At 48.3% G+C, this 20,266-nt stretch overlaps 1 protein-coding gene across 1 annotated transcript in view; it reads right to left on the minus strand.

Annotated features, from left to right (window-relative positions):
• Positions 1–20,266, minus strand: part of LOC306918985 (NACHT, LRR and PYD domains-containing protein 3-like) — a gene marked incomplete at its 3' end in the record, with an annotated part of 96,422 nt that overhangs the window by 20,912 nt on the left and 55,244 nt on the right. The window contains exons 11-19 of the mRNA XM_079531821.1: positions 13,575–13,656; positions 11,912–12,119; positions 9,247–11,023; positions 8,981–9,151; positions 8,291–8,461; positions 7,660–7,830; positions 3,627–3,797; positions 2,357–2,527; positions 1,963–2,136 (exon numbers count right to left, since the gene is read on the minus strand). Coding sequence (XP_079387947.1) covers positions 1,963–2,136; positions 2,357–2,527; positions 3,627–3,797; positions 7,660–7,830; positions 8,291–8,461; positions 8,981–9,151; positions 9,247–11,023; positions 11,912–12,119; positions 13,575–13,656 — 3,096 coding nt within the window. The remainder of the gene's footprint in view (positions 1–1,962; positions 2,137–2,356; positions 2,528–3,626; positions 3,798–7,659; positions 7,831–8,290; positions 8,462–8,980; positions 9,152–9,246; positions 11,024–11,911; positions 12,120–13,574; positions 13,657–20,266) is intronic.

The following is a 20,266-nucleotide window of genomic DNA, read 5'->3' on the forward strand; positions in this document are numbered from 1 at the left end:
GTTGAACTGACTAACTGTCTCTCACAGCCTCCTGCTGCCAGAGTTGAACTGACTAACTGTCTCTCACAGCCTCCTGCTGTCAGAGTTGAACTGACTAACTGTCTCTCACAGCCTCCTGCTGCCAGAGTTGAACTGACTAACTGTCTCTCACACAGCCTCCTGCTGTCAGAGTTGAACTGACTAACTGTCTCTCACAGCCTCCTGCTGTCAGAGTTGAACTGACTAACTGTCTCTCACAGCCTCCTGCTGCCAGAGTTGAACTGACTAACTGTCTCTCACAGCCTCCTGCTGTCAGAGTTGAACTGACTAACTGTCTCTCACAGCCTCCTGCTGTCAGAGTTGAACTGACTAACTGTCTCTCACAGCCTCCTGCTGTCAGAGTTGAACTGACTAACTGTCTCTCACAGCCTCCTGCTGTCAGAGTTGAACTGACTAACTGTCTCTCACAGCCTCCTGCTGTCAGAGTTGAACTGACTAACTGTCTCTCACAGCCTCCTGCTGTCAGAGTTGAACTGACTAACTGTCTCTCACAGCCTCCTGCTGTCAGAGTTGAACTGACTAACTGTCTGTCACAGCCTCCTGCTGCCAGAGTTGAACTGACTAACTGTCTCTCACAGCCTCCTGCTGCCAGAGTTGAACTGACTAACTGTCTCTCACAGCCTCCTGCTGTCAGAGTTGAACTGACTGTCTCTCACAGCCTCCTGCTGCCAGAGTTGAACTGACTAACTGTCTCTCACAGCCTCCTGCTGTCAGAGTTGAACTGACTAACTGTCTCTCACAGCCTCCTGCTGTCAGAGTTGAACTGACTAACTGTCTCTCACAGCCTCCTGCTGTCAGAGTTGAACTGACTAACTGTCTCTCACAGCCTCCTGCTGTCAGAGTTGAACTGACTAACTGTCTCTCACAGCCTCCTGCTGTCAGAGTTGAACTGACTAACTGTCTCTCACAGCCTCCTGCTGTCAGAGTTGAACTGACTAACTGTCTCTCACAGCCTCCTGCTGTCAGAGTTGAACTGACTAACTGTCTGTCACAGCCTCCTGCTGCCAGAGTTGAACTGACTAACTGTCTCTCACAGCCTCCTGCTGCCAGAGTTGAACTGACTAACTGTCTCTCACAGCCTCCTGCTGTCAGAGTTGAACTGACTGTCTCTCACAGCCTCCTGCTGCCAGAGTTGAACTGACTAACTGTCTCTCACAGCCTCCTGCTGCCAGAGTTGAACTGACTAACTGTCTCTCTCACAGCCTCCTGCTGTCAGAGTTGAACTGACTGTCTCTCACAGCCTCCTGCTGCCAGAGTTGAACTGACTAACTGTCTCTCACAGCCTCCTGCTGCCAGAGGTTTTTTTTTTTACTTATAATTTTTATCCCACGATTTTGTAACCCATTTTTCACCCCTGTGTCAATTATCTAATGTGATCCTGGGCTCTACACACCCTCCGCCAACCTGGGGAGAGCAACGGACTTGAACTCATGCTTCATTCATGCATGAGTGTCCAAGTTGCTCCTTTACATCTGACAGGGGGGAGTTTCCCTGGTTGGACGTAGCACGTGGAAGGAACACGTTATTCCAACCAGTTCCTTTGCCCTCCATCAGGCGCCCCGGCTGGCCAGGGGGAGGCAGTTTAGAGACCAGGATTACTGCATGTTTTTGTGAGGGTACCTACCCTAGGGGACACGGGGAGAACATGTGAGGGTACCTACCCTAGGGGACACGGGGAGAACATGTGAGGGTACCTACCCTAGGGGACACGGGGAGAACATGCTGCCAGAGTTGAACTGACTAACTTATTTCTATGTGATGTCTGGTGTTTACACATGGTCTGAGTAGACACTGCACACACACACACACACACACACACACACACACACACACACACACACACACACACACACACACACACACACACACACACACACACACACACACACACACACACACACACACACACACACACACACACACCTCAGAGTGTCCAGTCTGTAGTGTGGATCCTTCACAGCAGCAGAGAGCATCGCTTCGCCTGATTCTCCTGGATGATTGAAGGTCAAGTTCAACTCTCTCAAATGGGAAGGGTTGGAGCGCAGAGCTGAGGTCAGAGAAGAACAGCCTTTCTCTGTGACCAGACATCCTGACAAGCTGCACACACACACACACACACACACACACACACACACACACACACACACACACACACACACACACACACACACACACACACACACACACACACACACACACACACACACACACACACACACACACAGAGAAAGAAGTTTCACAATGATACATTCTGTTCCATTGAATTTAGAAACACATTGGGTTTTATTTAAACACAGTTGAACACAGTTATACTGACTTGAGAGTCTCCAACATGCAGTGTGGACTCCCCAGTCCCACAGCCAGAAGGCTGACTCCAGAGTCCTGAAGGTCGTTATTGCTCAAGTCAACTTCTCTCAGACTAGAGCTGGAGCTGAGAGCTGACGATAACTCCTGACAGCATCTCTCTGACAGGTTACAGCCACTCAGCCTGAAGAAACAGTGGGAAAGCATTTATTCATTAGATTTCTGTTAAAGAAAGATCATATAACATCTGAAATATCTCCAGTTATCAGTGAACCTACAGAGCTTTATTGGAGGCTTTGATCATGGGCAGCAGCCTCAGAAGAGCCTCCTCTGAAGCAGAGTATTTCTTCAGGTCAAACACGTCCAGGTCATTATTGCTCAAGTCAACTTCTCTCGGACTAGAGCTGGAGCTGAGAGCTGACAATAACTCATGACAGCATCTCTCTGACAGGTTACAGCCACTCAGCCTGAAGAAACAGTGGGAAAGCATTTATTAATTGATTTTCTGATTGATTGCCTGAAGAAAATGATAAATGGTAAATGGTGCATTTATATAGCGCCTTTATACAAGGCCCTTTACATAGATTGTGCATTACATTCACCCATTCACACACCTTTGCATAGATTGTGCATTACATTCACCCATTCACACACCTTTGCATAGATTGTGCATTACATTCACCCATTCACACACCTTTACATAGATTGTGCATTACATTCACCCATTCACACACCTTTGCATAGATTGTGCATTACAATCACCCATTCACACACCTTTACATAGATTGTGCATAACATTCACCCATTCACACACCTTTGCATAGATTGTGCATTACAATCACCCATTCACACACACATTCATACAATGATGGCGGCGGAAACCATGCAAGGCACCAACCAGCACATCAGGAGCAATCAGGGGTTCAGTGTCTTGCTCAAGGACACTTTGACACTAACTCTGGGGGAGCCCACAGGGTTTGAACTGGCAACCTTGCTGTTCCCATCCAGCCACTATACACCTGAGCCACCGCCGCCCCATCGTGCACGCACGCGCACGCACGCACGCACGCACGCACGCACACACACACACACACACACACACACACACACACACACACACACACACACACACACACACACACACACACACACACACACACACACACACACACACACACACACACACACACACACACACACACACACACAATGATACATTCTGTTCCATTTAATTTAGAAACACAGAGTTTTATTTAAACTCAGTTGAACACAGTTATACTGACTTGAGAGTCTCCAACATGCAGTGTGGACTCCCCAGTCCCACAGCCAGAAGGTTGACTCCAGAGTCCTGAAGGTCGTTATTGCTCAAGTCAACTTCTCTCAGACTAGAGCTGGAGCTGAGAGCTGACGATAACTTCTGACAGCATCTCTCTGACAGGTTACAGCCACTCAGCCTGAAGAAACAGTCGTAAAGCATTTATTCATTAGATTTTCTGTTAAAGAAAGATCATATAATATCTGAAATATCTCCAGTTATCAGTGAACCTACAGAGCTTTATTGGAGGCTTTGATCATGGGCAGCAGCCTCAGAAGAGCCTCCTCTGAAGCAGAGTATTTCTTCAGGTCAAACACGTCCAGGTCATTATTGCTTAAGTCAACTTCTCTCAGACTAGAGCTGGAGCTGAGAGCTGACAATAACTCATGACAGCATCTCTCTGACAGGTTACAGCCACTCAGCCTGAAGAAACAGTGGGAAAGCATTTTTTCAATAGATGTCACGCACGCACACACGCACGCTCGCACGCACGCACAGAGAGAAGTTTCACAATGATACATTCTGTTCCATTGAATTTAGAAACACATTGGGTTCTATTTCGTCCCTGCTGACCGCCAGAGGCGGTGCTTAAGCACTGAATACGTCCCTTCGCGCATGCGCCGTCGAGTATTTTATACCAACAATGTCAATTTTGACACCATGATGACCCGGAGTCGTCTATATCTTCCGGCAGTCTACAGGGGTTCAGTCCCTAATTTCTTCTCGCTCGCCTGTGATAACTAAGTTTGCACCGAGCTGCGATGTGTTGCTATGCAATGCAAGATGTAGCCTATGGTGCCTGCCGAGTCGCTGGTAGTTCCGTGACCGCATCGGTCGGAGTAGCGGCTGTTCGCCCTCCAGGAACTGCGACTATGGATTTTGTTTTTACTCCTCTATGAGTTTATTTGGATTCGCGTGGACACGGCAGCGTCCAATCTCTCTCGCCGGTAATGAAGGCGAACAAAACCTCCCTGGACAAAAGGTACGTTATCGTCTAAAGCGGTGCTATCCCCGCTAAACAGACGTTCAAATTATATGATATTGTATCATGGCATAACCTCTGGTGAGTAAAGGCTGCGTTTGCGCCACCTCCCTGCTCCGCATACGAGGTTTGTTTGACGGTGAACGCTAACAGACGTTCAAATGATATGATGTATTGTATCATGGCATAACCTCTTGTGAGTAGAGTCTGCGTTCGCGCCGCCTCCCTGCTCCGCATACGAGGTTTGCTCGACTGTGAACGCTAGCGCTTATTATAAGCGACTATAAGATTTGCCGAAGGATAAGAACACTGTCATATTGCCTTCGTTTGATAAACACGCTACTTGCAAGCTTTGGTTAGCCCCTGCTGTTGATGGCAAGCGTTGGCGCTCCATTCTCTCAGCAGTCAGCATATAACTTATGATAAGTTAAGTTAGTTAAGGCTAAGTGTCATTTTCTGTTTGGCAAGCCTTGCTGGCCAAAGCCATAATGCCGATAATATTGGCAGCGTTCTAGCTTAACTGCTTCCGCGGATAGCTTGTCTTCTTGTTGTTGTTATTATTAGCCCGGTACAGGAGCAGCTACCTGCGTCCTCCCAGGGTATTGATGTTGCTACCAGTAGTTTGTAGCTCAATAGTATTAACAGCTATTGGTGTACATAGCTTGTCTGGTTATTAACCCAGCTGGCCCCCAGCAGTGGGCCTCGATACTGATGCTGCTACCAGTATGTCTGGACTCAGCTCAAAGCTCTATTAACAGTTTTTTGTGTATACAGTGGGTACAACTTTGTTTTTTCCCCACAGGTGCCCCTGGTCATTAGCCCAGCTGGTCCCCAGCACAGGGCATCTGGCGCTGCTGCCAGCGTAGCTCACAGCTGCTACCAGTAGCTTAAAGCTAAAGGCGTTTATTAACAGCTATTCGTGTAGGCTATAGCTTGTCTTGTTGTTAGTAGCCCAGCTGGTCTCCAGCATTGGGTCTCTGACTGGCGCTGCTACCCGTAGTTGTAGCCCAAGCGCTTATTATACTATTTATTATAACAGCTATCTGTGTATAGCTTGCCTTACTGTTCATTGGCCCAGCTGGTACAGGGCAGGCAGCGTATGCGCTCCGCTCCTCCAGCATACGGCCTCTAGTTTGATGTTACTTGCTACTAATCGTTTGTTAGCTCAAGCATTTATTAACAGCTATTGGTGTATAGCTTGTTCTGTTTATTAGCTGCAGCTGATACAGGCAGCGTACGCGCTCCCTTCCTTCAGCAGGCGTCCCCTATCGGTGGAGCTATCGGTTGTAGACTTTTCTCCAAAACTTGTTTGTTGGTTTATTTAACCAAACTTTGGGCTGGTGTAGGCAGCGTTAGTGCTCCCTCCTCCCAGCATGAATGCGTAGTAGTGCCTTGACTAGCGCATTGGAAGTGTCTTTTGTTTCGCTCTGGACTAGCAAACATAAATAATAATGCACTTGGAGTTTGGATAAACGTCATAGTGCTGTGATAAACGTTCGCATAGGAAACACTACAGCTGCTACATAGCAGCGTCCAAGCCTCGACTGAAGGCTACTTTATTATCATCATTTATAAGTAAGCCTCAGCTGGGGGTACAGGTAGCGTGCAAGCTCTCCTCCCCCACCGCGACCATGCAGGTCGCACAGTCTAGCTAACAGCAGCGTTTGTGCGCTGTTCCTATGACGCACTTTACATCTGGTTAAATCTCAAAGTGCTACAATGAGCATTTGCATAAAACGTAAATGCATATTCACATGCTGCGGCAGGTATAGCAGCATTCAGTTGTTTGATTAAGTCATTATATGCCGATCTAAATTAAAGCCTCTGCTGGTACAGGCAGCGTACACTCCTCCTCCCCCCAGCATATGGCCAACACCTAGCAACCAGTAGCGTCCGCACCCTGGGCTAGTTGGGACTGGTGTGCACCGGCCGGTCCAGAGGAACCGGTGCCACCACAACGGAGAGCTCCCACTTTTGTACCTCGAAAGCCTCTGCTGGTACAGACGGCGTACGCACTCCCTCCAGCATATGGCCAACACCTAGCAACCGGTAGCGTCCGCGCCCTGGGCTAGTTGGGACTGGTGTGCACTATGCCGATCTAAATTAAAGCCTCTGCTGGTACAGGTAGCGTACACGCTCTCTTCCTTCAGCATATGGCCAACACCTAGCAACCAGTAGCGTCCGCGCCCTGGGCTAGCTGGTGTGACTGGTGTGCACTGGCCCGTCCAGAGGAACCGGTGCCACCACAATGGAGAGCTCCCACTTTTGTACCTCGTGTGAAGCTCCCCTTCAGCCGTGAGCCGACCTTGGTCCTGCCCCGTGTGCCAGGAGGAAAAGGTCTGCCTGCCCCACACTATTGTGGATGCCATTAACCACGCTTATGGGGCGAGTAATCGTACCCTACCATTTGGCGTGAGGTGTCACTCTAACGGGAGCGTCCCCACATCATGGGCTGCCCCGAGGGAAGTATCCTGGAATATATCTGTGCCGCTGCCTCATGGGCAGCGAGTTGATGACAGCGGGTTGTCAGCGAGTTTTCTATGTTCCACTGGGTGAGTGTTGCCACTCCCCACCCGCTGGACATGGTCCTCTTACGAGAGTCCTCCGATTCTACTCCTTATGGCTTGGGATCAGGATTCCTCGTGACTTTGCTGGTATAAGTCATTCAGTGCTTAAGCACCGCCTCTGGCGGTCAGCAGGGACGAAATAGAACGTAAGTTACGTGTGTAACTATGGTTCTATGAGTCCTGAATGACCGCCAGAGCACTCTTGTCACTCAGAATCCTCGTGGTCTTGCGAGAAGATTCTGTAGGGACTGAACCCCTGTAGACTGCCGGAAGATATAGACGACTCCGGGTCATCATGGGGTCAAAATTGACATTGTTGGTATAAAATACTCGACGGCACATGCGCGAAGGGACGTATTCAGTGCTTAAGCGGTCATTCGGGACTCATAGAACCATAGTTACATACGTAACTTACGTTTTATTTAAACTCAGTTAAACACAGTTATACTGACTTGAGAGTCTCCAACATGCAGTGTGGACTCCCCAGTCCCACAGCCAGAAGGTTGACTCCAGAGTCCTGAAGGTTGTTATTGCTCAAGTCAACTTCTCTCAGACTAGAGCTGGAGCTGAGAGCTGACGATAACTCCTGACAGCATCTCTCTGACAGGTTACAGCCACTCAGCCTGAAGAAACAGTCGTAAAGCATTTATTCATTAGATTTCTGTTAAAGAAAGATCATATAACATCTGAAATATCTCCAGTTATCAGTGAACCTACAGAGCTTTATTGGAGGCTTTGATCATGGGCAGCAGCCTCAGAAGAGCCTCCTCTGAAGCAGAGTATTTCTTCAGGTCAAACACGTCCAGGTCATTATTGCTCAAGTCAACTTCTCTCAGACTAGAGCTGGAGCTGAGAGCTGACAATAACTCATGACAGCATCTCTCTGACAGGTTACATCCACTCAGCCTGAAGAAACAGTGGGAAAGCATTTATTCAATAGATTTCACGCACGCACGCATGCACGCACGCACGCACGCACGCACGCACGCACAGAGAGAAGTTTCACAATGATACATTCTGTTCCATTGAATTTAGAAACACATTGGGTTTTATTTAAACTCAGTTAAACACTGTTATACTGACTTGAGAGTCTCCAACATGCAGTGTGGACTCCCCAGCCCCACAGCCAGAAGGTTGACTCCAGTGTCCTGAAGGTCGTTATTGCTCAAGTCAACTTCTCTCAGACTAGAGCTGGAGCTGAGAGCTGACGATAACTCCTGACAGCATCTCTCTGACAGGTTACAGCCACTCAGCCTGAAGAAACAGTCGTAAAGCATTTATTCATTAGATTTTCTGTTAAAGAAAGATCATATAATATCTGAAATATCTCCAGTTATCAGTGAACGTACAGAGCTTTATTGGAGGCTTTGATCATGGGCAGCAGCCTCAGAAGAGCCTCCTCTGAAGCAGAGTATTTCTTCAGGTCAAACACGTCCAGGTCATTATTGCTCAAGTCAACTTCTCTCAGACTAGAGCTGGAACTGAGAGCTGACAATAACTCATGACAGCATCTCTCTGACAGGTTACAGCCACTCAGCCTGAAGAAACAGTGGGAAAGCATTTATTCAATAGATTTCACGCGCGCACGCACGCACGCACGCACGCACGCACGCACGCACGCACGCACGCACGCACGCACGCATGCACACACACGCACACACACACACACACACACACACACAGAGAGAAGTTTCACAATGATACATTCTGTTCCATTGAATTTAGAAACACATTGGGTTTTATTTAAACTCAGTTAAACACAGTTATACTGACTTGAGAGTCTCCAACATGCAGTGTGGACTCCCCAGTCCCACAGCCAGAAGGTTGACTCCAGAGTCCTGAAGGTCGTTATTGCTCAAGTCAACTTCTCTCAGACTAGAGCTGGAGCTGAGAGCTGACGATAACTCCTGACAGCATCTCTCTGACAGGTTACAGCCACTCAGCCTGAAGAAACAGTGGGAAAGCATTTATTAATTAGATTTTCTGTTAAAGAAAGATCATATAATATCTGAAATATCTCCAGTTATCAGTGAACCTACAGAGCTTTATTGGAGGCTTTGAGCACGGGCAGCAGCCTCAGAAGAGCCTCCTCTGAAGCAGAGTATTTCTTCAGGTCAAACACGTCCAGCTCCTTTCCTGAAGACAGCAAAATGAAGACCAGAGCTGACCACTGAGCAGGAGAGAGCTGGTCTGTGGAGAGACGTCCTGACGTCAGGTACCGTTGGATGTCCTCCTCCAGAGAATGATCATTCAGCTCATTCAGACAGTGGAACAGATTGATGTTTCTCTCTGCAGATGGATTCTCTGTGATCTTCTCCTTGATGTATTTGATGGTTTCATTGGTCTGGAAGGTGTTTCCTGTCTGTATCAGCAGCCTTTGTAGGAGTTTCTGATTGGTGTCCAAAGAGAGGCCCAGCAGGAAACGCAGGAACAAGTCCAGGTGTCCATTTGGACTCCCTAAGGCCTTGTCCACAGCACTTTGGTAGAGCTGATTTAACTTGGGCAGAGTGGAGGTTGTTTGTGGTCCTGACAGCAGGTTGACACCATCCTGGACGAAGGACACAAAGACATGAACAGCAGCCAGAAACTCCTGGACACTCAGATGGACGAAGCAGAACACGGTGTCCACGTGCAGCCCTCTCTCCCGTTTAAAGATCTGTGTAAACATTCCAGAGTACACAGAGGCCTCTCGGACATCAATGCCACACTCTCTCAGGTCTGCTTCATAGAAGATCAGTCGTCCTTTCTCTAGCTGCTCGAACGCCAGTTTTCCCAAATCCAGAATGACCTTGGTGTTCTCTGGAGTCTTGTCAGAATGTGTCTGATCTCCGTCGTGATATTTCACACTCTTCTGTCCGAACAGAAGCAGCAGGAAGTGGAGGTACATCTCGGTCAGGTACTTTGGCAGCGATCCTTTCACGCCTGTCTTCAACAGGACCTCCAGAACTGTGGCGGTGATCCAACAGAAGACCGGGATGTGACACATGATGTGGAGGCTTTTGGATCTCTTGACGTGGGAGACGATTGGGCGTGCCTTCTCCTCATCCCCGAATTTCTTGACGAAGTACTCGTCCTTCTGAGGATCGGTGAATCCTCTCACCTCCGTCACCCTGTCAACATAAGCGGCTGGGATCTGATTGGCTGCTGCAGGTCGTGTGGTTATCCAGAGGCGAGCAGAGGGAAGCAGGTCGCCTCTGATGAGGTTTGTCAGCAACACGTCCACCGAGGTTGGCGTGGTGACATCGGTTACAACCTCAGCGTTCTGGAAGTCCAGAGGAAACCTCAGTTCATCCAATCCATCGAGGATGAACATGACTTGGAACTCCTTCAAGCTGCAGACGAGTGGTTTCATGATCCCACCAAAGAAATGCTGAAGGAGTTCCACCAAGCTGTACTTCTCCTCCTTCATCAGGTTCAGCTCTCGGAAAGTGAGTGGAAACAAGAAGTGGACCTTCTGGTTGGCTCTGCCTTCTGCCCAGTCCAGAGCGTACTTCTGAGCTAACACCGTTTTACCGATGCCGGCCACGCCGTTTGTCATCACCGTTTTGATTGGTCCATCGTGTCCAGGTAAGGGTTCGTACATGTCATCACAGCTGACTGGCGTCTCATTGGCTGGTTTTCTGGAAGCTGCTTCAATGAGTCTGACTTCATGTTCTTTATTGACGTCTCCACTGACTCCATCTGTGATGTAGAGCTCTGTGAAGATCTGCTTCAGAAGGGTTCGGGTTCCATCTTCAGCGATCCACTCAGACACATTCTGACACTTCTTCTTCAGATAAGACTTGAGTTGTCGTCGACTGACAGGAGCAAGAGTTTCTACATGACCAAAGAACGGAAGACACCAGTCAGTAAATATGTTAACGTTAACGAGACCTCCAGAAGACACCAGTCAGTAAATATGTTAACGTTAACGAGACCTCCAGAAGACACCAGTCAGTAAATATGTTAACGTTAACGAGACCTCCAGAAGACACCAGTCAGTAAATATGTTAACGAGACCTCTAGAAGACACCAGTCAGTAAATATGTTAACATTAACGAGACCTCCAGAAGACACCAGTCAGTAAATATGTTAACGTTAACGAGACCTCCAGAAGACACCAGTCAGTAAATATGTTAACGTTAACGAGACCTCCAGATAGTAATACAACTAATGGCCATTAGAAGATCTTTATTAACACTTTAAAGACTAAAGACTTAATTAAAGACTTTCTTACTGATCTCCACCATGTTAAAGGTATAAATATAGATCCATGTTAAAGGTATAAATATAGATCCATGTTAAAGGTATAAATATAGATCCATGTTAAAGGTATAAATTAGATCCATGTTAAAGGTATAAATATAGATTCATGTTAAAGGTATAAATATAGATTCATGTTAAAGGTATAAATATAGATCCATGTTAAAGGTATAAATATAGATTCATGTTAAAGGTATAAATATAGATCCATGTTAAAGGTATAAATATAGATTCATGTTAAAGGTATAACTATAGATTCATGTTAAAGGTATAAATATAGATTCATGTTAAAGGTATAAATATAGATTCATGTTAAAGGTATAAATATAGATTCATGTTATAGGTATAAATATAGAGTCATGTTAAAGGTATAAATATAGATTCATGTTAAAGGTATAAATATAGATTCATGTTAAAGGTATAAATATAGATTCATGTTAAAGGTATAATAGTCTTTCTTACTCATCATCAGGTCGTCAGCCATCTCGTCCATCTTCAGACTCCTCAGGAGGGTCAGTGTGATCTTCAGAGCTCCCTCTGTGAAGCTTCTCCTCTCCTCCTCCCCCTCTTCCCCCTGACTCTCTAAGCATTCTGGGTAATCTGTTGTCAGAACCTTCCGGAACCTCTTCATCTCTTTCTTCACGAGTGTTACGAGATTCTGTTCAAGCAGCTGAAACACATAATAATTAATACAGTTTAAACGCAACAATATTGGATTGATTGATTGATTGATTGATTGATTGGGGCAGACCAAAGACCAGGTGGGTTGATTATATCTCCATGCTGGCCATGGAACGCCTCAGGATCCTCTAGTATGAAGTGAATAATGTTGGCCAGGGAAAGGGAAGTCTGGAGCTCTCTGCTGGAACCGTTACCCCCACGACCCGAGTCTGGATAAGCGGATGAGGATGGGTGGATGGCTGGATGGATGGATGGGTAGATGGATGGATGGGTGGGTGGATGGATGGATGGATGGATGGATGGATGGAAGGATTGGATGGATGGATGGATGGATGGATGGATGGCTGGGTGGATGGATGGATGGATGGATGGAAGGATTGGATGGATGGATGGATGGATGGCTGGGTGGATGGATGGATGGATGGATGGATGCTGGATGGATGGATGGATGGGTGGGTGGGTGGGTGGGTGGGTGGATGGATGGATGGATGGATGGATGGATGGATGGATGGATGTTTTCCCTAGGCTCCATCCTATCAGGAAGTCAAAGCAGTCCAGTCTAAGATCAAAGGTCCGACTGTACAACAGCAACGTAGAATCAGTGCTGCTGTACGGCTCGGAATGCTGGCGAGTGACAGAACTGGACATGAAAAAGATCAATGGCTTCCACAATGGAGGCCTCCGTAAGACCTGTAGCTTCTTCTGGCCTGAGAAGACCTCAAATAAAGAGCTGCACAGGATGAGCAGGAAATCAAACGCTGCCGTCTACGATGGCTGGGTCATGTTCTCCCAATGGCCCAGAGTGGAATCCCAAAGGTTGTTGCACTGAGATGGACCCCAGTAGGGGAAAGAAGTCAAGGTCGACCCACTGAGATGGACCCCAGTAGGGAAAGAAGTCAAGGTCGACCCACTGAGATGGACCCCAGTAGGGAAAGAAGTCAAGGTCGACCCACTGAGATGGACCCCAGTAGGGGAAAGAAGTCAAGGTCGACCCACTGAGATGGACCCCAGTAGGGAAAGAAGTCAAGGTCGACCCACTGAGATGGATCCCAGTAGGGGAAAGAAGTCAAGGTCGACCCACTGAGATGGACCCCAGTAGGGGAAAGAAGTCAAGGTCGACCCACTGAGATGGACCCCAGTAGGGAAAGAAGTCAAGGTCGACCCACTGAGATGGACCCCAGTAGGGGAAAGAAGTCAAGGTCGACCCACCTGAGCTAAACCAGATGAAGCTGACATGGGGCTAAACCAGATGAAGCTGACATGGGGCTAAACCAGATGAAGCTGACATGGGGCTAAACCAGATGAAGCTGACATGGGGCTAAACCAGGTGAAGCTGACATGGGGCTAAACCAGATGAAGCTGACATGGGGCTAAACCAGATGAAGCTGACATGGGGCGAGGCCACCTGAGCTAAACCAGATGAAGCTGACATGGGGCGACCCACCTGAGCTAAACCAGATGAAGCTGACATGGGGCTAAACCAGATGAAGCTGACATGGGGCGGGGCGGGGCGGGGCGGGGCGGGGCTGACATGGTTGAGGCACAACATGCAGCACAAGAAGGTCCCGATGGAGGCAGATCGTCCAAGCCTTATGTCCCCCTTGGGACCAAGAGGATTAACACTTACACATAAACCTTGTTTTGACCAAACCACCTGGGACAAGGAATAGGAGATACAGGCGATTGAAAGAAACAGATAGAATGGGGGATTATGGCCACAATGATTTGAATGCTGCGATCCTGTGTTATTGAGAGCACCAGCTAGCAACCCGATGCTAACGTAAGTAGCATTATGACTTGATCGATCGAAAGCGCTATAAAAGCACAATAGCCGTTGATCTACGGCAACGGCGTTGAGCGTTTTATTAAATAATGAGCTTTAATTGACGTAGATCTCGGCCAATGGCGTTCTAAGTGTTAAGTCCAAGTCTAAAGTAAGTCTCAAACAGAACGTCAAGAGCACAGTGTGTAAAATGATTCGTTGTAAAACCCTCTTCATAAGACTGGCTCAGAGAACAATGACATAAAACCCACTTCATAAGAACAATGGACAGTCATTGTAAAAGCTAGTACTGGCAGTAGAAAAGTAGTGCAGGAAGATCGGCCTCAAGTTCAATGCCAAGAAAACAACGGTAATGACAGTCAACACCGAGGACAAAACCATTGCCACTGCAGACGGGACGGTGCTCGAGCGAGTCGAGGACTTCAGGTACCTCCTCTGGGCCTGGACTGCCTCAACTGAACAGGATCTGAAGGTTCGGAGAGCACTTGCCTGGAAAGCCTTGCACGGGTTGAGGAGAGTGTGGAAATCAGACATGGGTGAAGACCTTAAGAGGCGGCCGTTCATAGCTACTGTGGAGTCAGTACTGCTGTATGGGGCCGAGACATGGACCCTCACAGTGGAGTCAGTACTGCTGTATGGGGCCGAGACATGGACCCTCACAGTGGAGTCAGTACTGCTGTATGGGGCCGAGACATGGACCCTCACAGTGGAGTCAGTACTGCTGTATGGGGCCGAGACATGGACCCTCACAGTGGAGTCAGTACTGCTGTATGGGGCCGAGACATGGACCCTCACAGTGGAGTCAGTACTGCTGTATGGGGCCGAGACATGGACCCTCACAGTGGAGTCAGTACTGCTGTATGGGGCCGAGACATGGACCCTCACAGTGGAGTCAGTACTGCTGTATGGGGCCGAGACATGGACCCTCACAGTGGAGTCAGTACTGCTGTATGGGGCCGAGACATGGACCCTCACAGTGGAGTCAGTACTGCTGTATGGGGCCGAGACATGGACCCTCACAGTGAAGTCTGTACTGCTGTAAGGGGCCGAGACATGGACCCTCACAGTGGAGTCAGTACTGCTGTATGGGGCCGAGACATGGACCCTCACAGTGGAGTCAGTACTGCTGTATGGGGCCGAGACATGGACCCTCACAGTGGAGTCAGTACTGCTGTATGGGGCCGAGACATGGACCCTCACAGTGGAGTCAGTACTGCTGTATGGGGCCGAGACATGGACCCTCACAGTGGAGTCAGTACTGCTGTATGGGGCCGAGACATGGACCCTCACAGTGGAGTCAGTACTGCTGTATGGGGCCGAGACATGGACCCTCACAGTGGAGTCAGTACTGCTGTATGGGGCCGAGACATGGACCCTCACAGTGGAGTCAGTACTGCTGTATGGGGCCGAGACATGGACCCTCACAGTGGAGTCAGTACTGCTGTATGGGGCCGAGACATGGACCCTCACAGTGGAGTCAGTACTGCTTTATGGGGCCGAGACATGGACCCTCACAGTGGAGTCAGTACTGCTGTATGGGGCCGAGACATGGACCCTCACAGTGGAGTCAGTACTGCTGTATGGGGCCGAGACATGGACCCTCACAGTGGAGTCAGTACTGCTGTATGGGGCCGAGACATGGACCCTCACAGTGGAGTCAGTACTGCTGTATGGGGCCGAGACATGGACCCTCACAGTGGAGTCAGTACTGCTGTATGGGGCCGAGACATGGACCCTCACAGTGGAGTCAGTACTGCTGTATGGGGCCGAGACATGGACCCTCACAGTGGAGTCAGTACTGCTGTATGGGGCCGAGACATGGACCCTCACAGTGGAGTCAGTACTGCTGTATGGGGCCGAGACATGGACCCTCACAGTGGAGTCAGTACTGCTGTATGGGGCCGAGACATGGACCCTCACAGTGGAGTCAGTACTGCTGTATGGGGCCGAGACATGGACCCTCACAGTGAAGTCTGTACTGCTGTAAGGGGCCGAGACATGGACCCTCACAGTGGAGTCAGTACTGCTGTATGGGGCCGAGACATGGACCCTCACAGTGGAGTCAGTACTGCTGTATGGGGCCGAGACATGGACCCTCACAGTGGAGTCAGTACTGCTGTATGGGGCCGAGACATGGACCCTCACAGTGGAGTCAGTACTGCTGTATGGGGCCGAGACATGGACCCTCACAGTGGAGTCAGTACTGCTGTATGGGGCCGAGACATGGACCCTCACAGTGGAGTCAGTACTGCTGTATGGGGCCGAGACATGGACCCTCACAGTGGAGTCAGTACTGCTGTATGGGGCCGAGACAAGGACCCTCACAGTGGAGTCAGTACTGCTGTATGGGGCAGAGACATGGACCCTCACAGTGGAGTCAGTACTGCTGTATGGGGCCGAGACATGGACCCTCACAGTGGAGTCAGTACTGCTGTATGGGGCCGAGACATGGACCCTCACAGTGGAGTCAGTACTGCTGTATGGGGCCGAGACATGGACCCTCACAGTGGAGTCAGTACTGCTGTATGGGGCCGAGACATGGACCCTCACAGTGGAGTCAGTACTGCTGTATGGGGCCGAGACATGGACCCTCACAGTACAACAGGAAAAAGCCCTGGATGGAGTCTACACAAGAATGCTACGAATGGCACTAGGTGTCACATGGACGGACCACATCAGAGATATGGACCTCTATGGGGACCTACCACGGGTCACGGACAAAGTCAGAGAGAGAAGGATGAGGCTGGCAGGGCACACGGGCACCCAGAACTAGAGGCTGGCAGGGCACTGCGTCAGGCACCCAGAACTAGAGGCTGGCAGGGCACTGCGTCAGGCACCCAGAACTAGAGGCTGGCAGGGCACTGCGTCAGGCACCCAGAACTAGAGGCTGGCAGGGCACTGCGTCAGGCACCCAGAACTAGAGGCTGGCAGGGCACTGCGTCAGGCACCCAGAACTAGAGGCTGGCAGGGCAATGCGTCAGGCACCCAGAACTAGAGGCTGGCAGGGCACTGCGTCAGGCACCCAGAACTAGAGGCTGGCAGGGCACTGCGTCAGGCACCCAGAACTAGAGGCTGGCAGGGCACTGCGTCAGGCACCCAGAACTAGAGGCTGGCAGGGCACTGCGTCAGGCACCCAGAACTAGAGGCAAGTAAATTGGGAGCCAACTCAGGGCAAAGCCAGGAGGGGAAAAAAGCGTAATATGTAGACGTGCTGCGGCGCGACAGCTTGGCTGACAACACTGCAGAGCTCAAGAACCTGATGTTGGATAGGAGAGTGTGGAGGGCAGCGATCCAGGAATCCTGAGTTGGTGTTGGCTAGACCTCACTCCGGCAGCAACTACATGGTTAACCATGTTAACATGGTTAACATGGTTAACCATGGGAGTATATCGTTTTTTGGAAGCACTTGTTTTGGACAAAGTGCTGTTATGTGTGTTTGACATTTTTATCTCACCCTGCAGTCCAGAGATGAAATACTTCTGGAAGTGATTTTAGCAGAGCAGCTTCTCAGTGGATAAAATGCTTTGTTGACACAAGGCCTACTTGTCTCTATTGTGATCAACTCATTATGTATTCATTTTATGTGCAGATGAAGTAAAGCTGTTGTTGTACATTGACGTACCTTAAATATGGAGTCCAGATCTGTTTGATGTTCCTGAGCTGACTGACCACTGGAACCCTGCTGCTGGTCACTGTGGAGGACACACACACACACACACACACACACACACACACACACACACACACACACACACACACACACACACACACACACACACACACACACACACACACACACACACACACACACACACACACACACACACACACACACACACACACACACACACACACACACACACACACACACACACACACACACACACACACACACACACACACACACACACACATGTATACTATAATCCACTGAATATCTGTTTTGTTTTTTGTGTCGTCCAAAAATGCGTCTCTGACAAATGTTAATGTACGAGAGAACGAGTGTAGCAAATAAATACAGTTTGGGGTTTAAACAGTCAGAGAACCAGTGTAGCAGGAGAACTAAATACAGGTTGGGGTTTAAACAGTCAGAGAACCAGTGTAGCAGGGGAACTAAATACAGGTTGGGGTTTAAACAGTCAGAGAACCAGTGTAGCAGGAGAACTAAATACAGGTTGGGGTTTAAACAGTCAGAGAACCAGTGTAGCAGGGGAACTAAATACATGTTGGGGTTTAAACAGTCAGATAACCAGTGTAGCAGGGGGACTAAATACAGTTTGGGGTTTAAACAGTCAGAGAACCAGTGTAGCAGAGGAACTAAATACAGGTTGGGGTTTAAACAGTCAGAGAACCAGTGTAGCAGAGGAACTAAATACAGTTTGGGGTTTTAAACAGTCAGAGAACCAGTGTAGCAGGGGAACTAAATACAGGTGGGGTTTTAAACAGTCAGAGAACCAGTGTAGCAGGGGAACTAAATACAGGTGGGGTTTTAAACAGTCAGAGAACCAGTGTAGCAGGGGAACTAAATACAGGTTGGGGTTTAAACAGTCAGAGAACCAGTGTAGCAGGGGAACTAAATACAGGTTGGGGTTTAAACAGTCAGAGAACCAGTGTAGCAGAGGAACTAAATACAGGTTGGGGTTTAAACAGTCAGAGAACCAGTGTAGCAGGGGAACTAAATACAGTTTGGGTTTTTAAACAGTCAGAGAACCAGTGTAGCAGGGGAACTAAATACAGGTTGGGATTTAAACAGTCAGAGAACCAGTGTAGCAGGGGAACTAAATACAGTTTGGGGTTTAAACAGTCAGAGAACCAGTGTAGCAGGGGAACTAAATACAGTTTGGGGGTTTAAACAGTCAGAGAACCAGTGTAGCAGGGGAACTAAATACAGTTTGGGATTTAAACAGTCAGAGAACCAGTGTAGCAGAGGAACTAAATACAGGTTGGGGTTTAAACAGTCAGAGAACCAGTGTAGCAGAGGAACTAAATACAGGTGGGGGTTTAAACAGTCAGAGAACCAGTGTACTTGTAGCAGGGGAACTAAATACAGTTTGGGGTTTAAACAGTCAGAGAACCAGTGTAGCAGGGGAACTAAATACAGGTTGGGGGGTTTAAACAGTCAGAGAACCAGTGTAGCAGGGGAACTAAATACAGGTTGGGGTTTAAACAGTCAGAGAACCAGTGTAGCAGAGGAACTAAATACAGGTTGGGGTTTAAACAGTCAGGAATGGAGCGGTCACTAAAAGGCATTGGTTACAAGGTCACCGTGGTGTCCTTGTAACCGTTGACCATAAAAACATAATGATTCTGTATTATCATGTTTGGTACAGGAGGTACGATGCAGTAAATCATTGATGGAGGAAAGGAACATGGCTGCCATCGCTCTGTGTTTTTCCATGTTCAAACTGACTTTATATTGATTTCAGGACAAAGTGAATGACTCATAGATTTATCACTCATCCTGTGGATTACACAACAGACCCTCTTATAGACGACTAGCCTTGCAGAGTCACGTTATAAATACATGTTGTAAATATATATAAATACATGTTGTAAATATATAAATACATGTTGTAAATATATATAAATACATGTTGTAAATATATATAAATACATGTTGTAGTGCCCAAAGTCCTGTACTAAAGACCCTCTTATAGACGGCTAGCCTTGCAGAGTCACGTAAAATAAATGTCAACAATGAGTTGAACAAATACAAGACACAAAAGCCCAAACAGCAAATTTACATGGGCAGCTATATTGAACATTCACCTCATTTCACAAGAAGGATTTCATCATTCGTACTCTCCTTTGATCAAATCAAATGTGAGTTAGATATTAAACTTTATGATTCTATGAGCTGTTTAATCATGTTCGGTATCAAAGTCTAACAACATCAGGCTGGTTTCAGGCCAATGCAACATGATGACAGAGACAGTAGAGCAGGGGTTCTCAACCCGTGGGTCGCGACCCCTCGGGGGGTCGCCGAATTATTTTGTGGGGTCCCCAAATAAAACGGAATGGCTGGAAAATGGAAATGAAGAGTTTACATAGTACACATAGTACATGCATACACCTTCCCTAATGATTATATCTGGTTTCAGTATTTATTTATGGTGTATTGTCTCTATTATTAAGGTTATTGTAGCAGTCAATTTATATTGGGGGTCGGGAGGGGGCGGGGCGGGGCGGGGGTCCCCGGCCAGAAGAGGTCAGGAGGTTTCAGGCCACTTTGCACCCGATACGCTCTTACTGTGAACTACTCAACTGAGTGCTTGTGTAGCGCCCGGGATTCGAACTCTGGTCCCCTGCGTGAAGGTCCAACATCTAAACCACTAGACCAAAGGGATATCCCT

This window comes from Electrona antarctica (genome assembly GCF_951216825.1).
Source record: "Electrona antarctica genome assembly, contig: scaffold_403, whole genome shotgun sequence".
Classification (NCBI taxonomy): domain Eukaryota; kingdom Metazoa; phylum Chordata; class Actinopteri; order Myctophiformes; family Myctophidae; genus Electrona; species Electrona antarctica.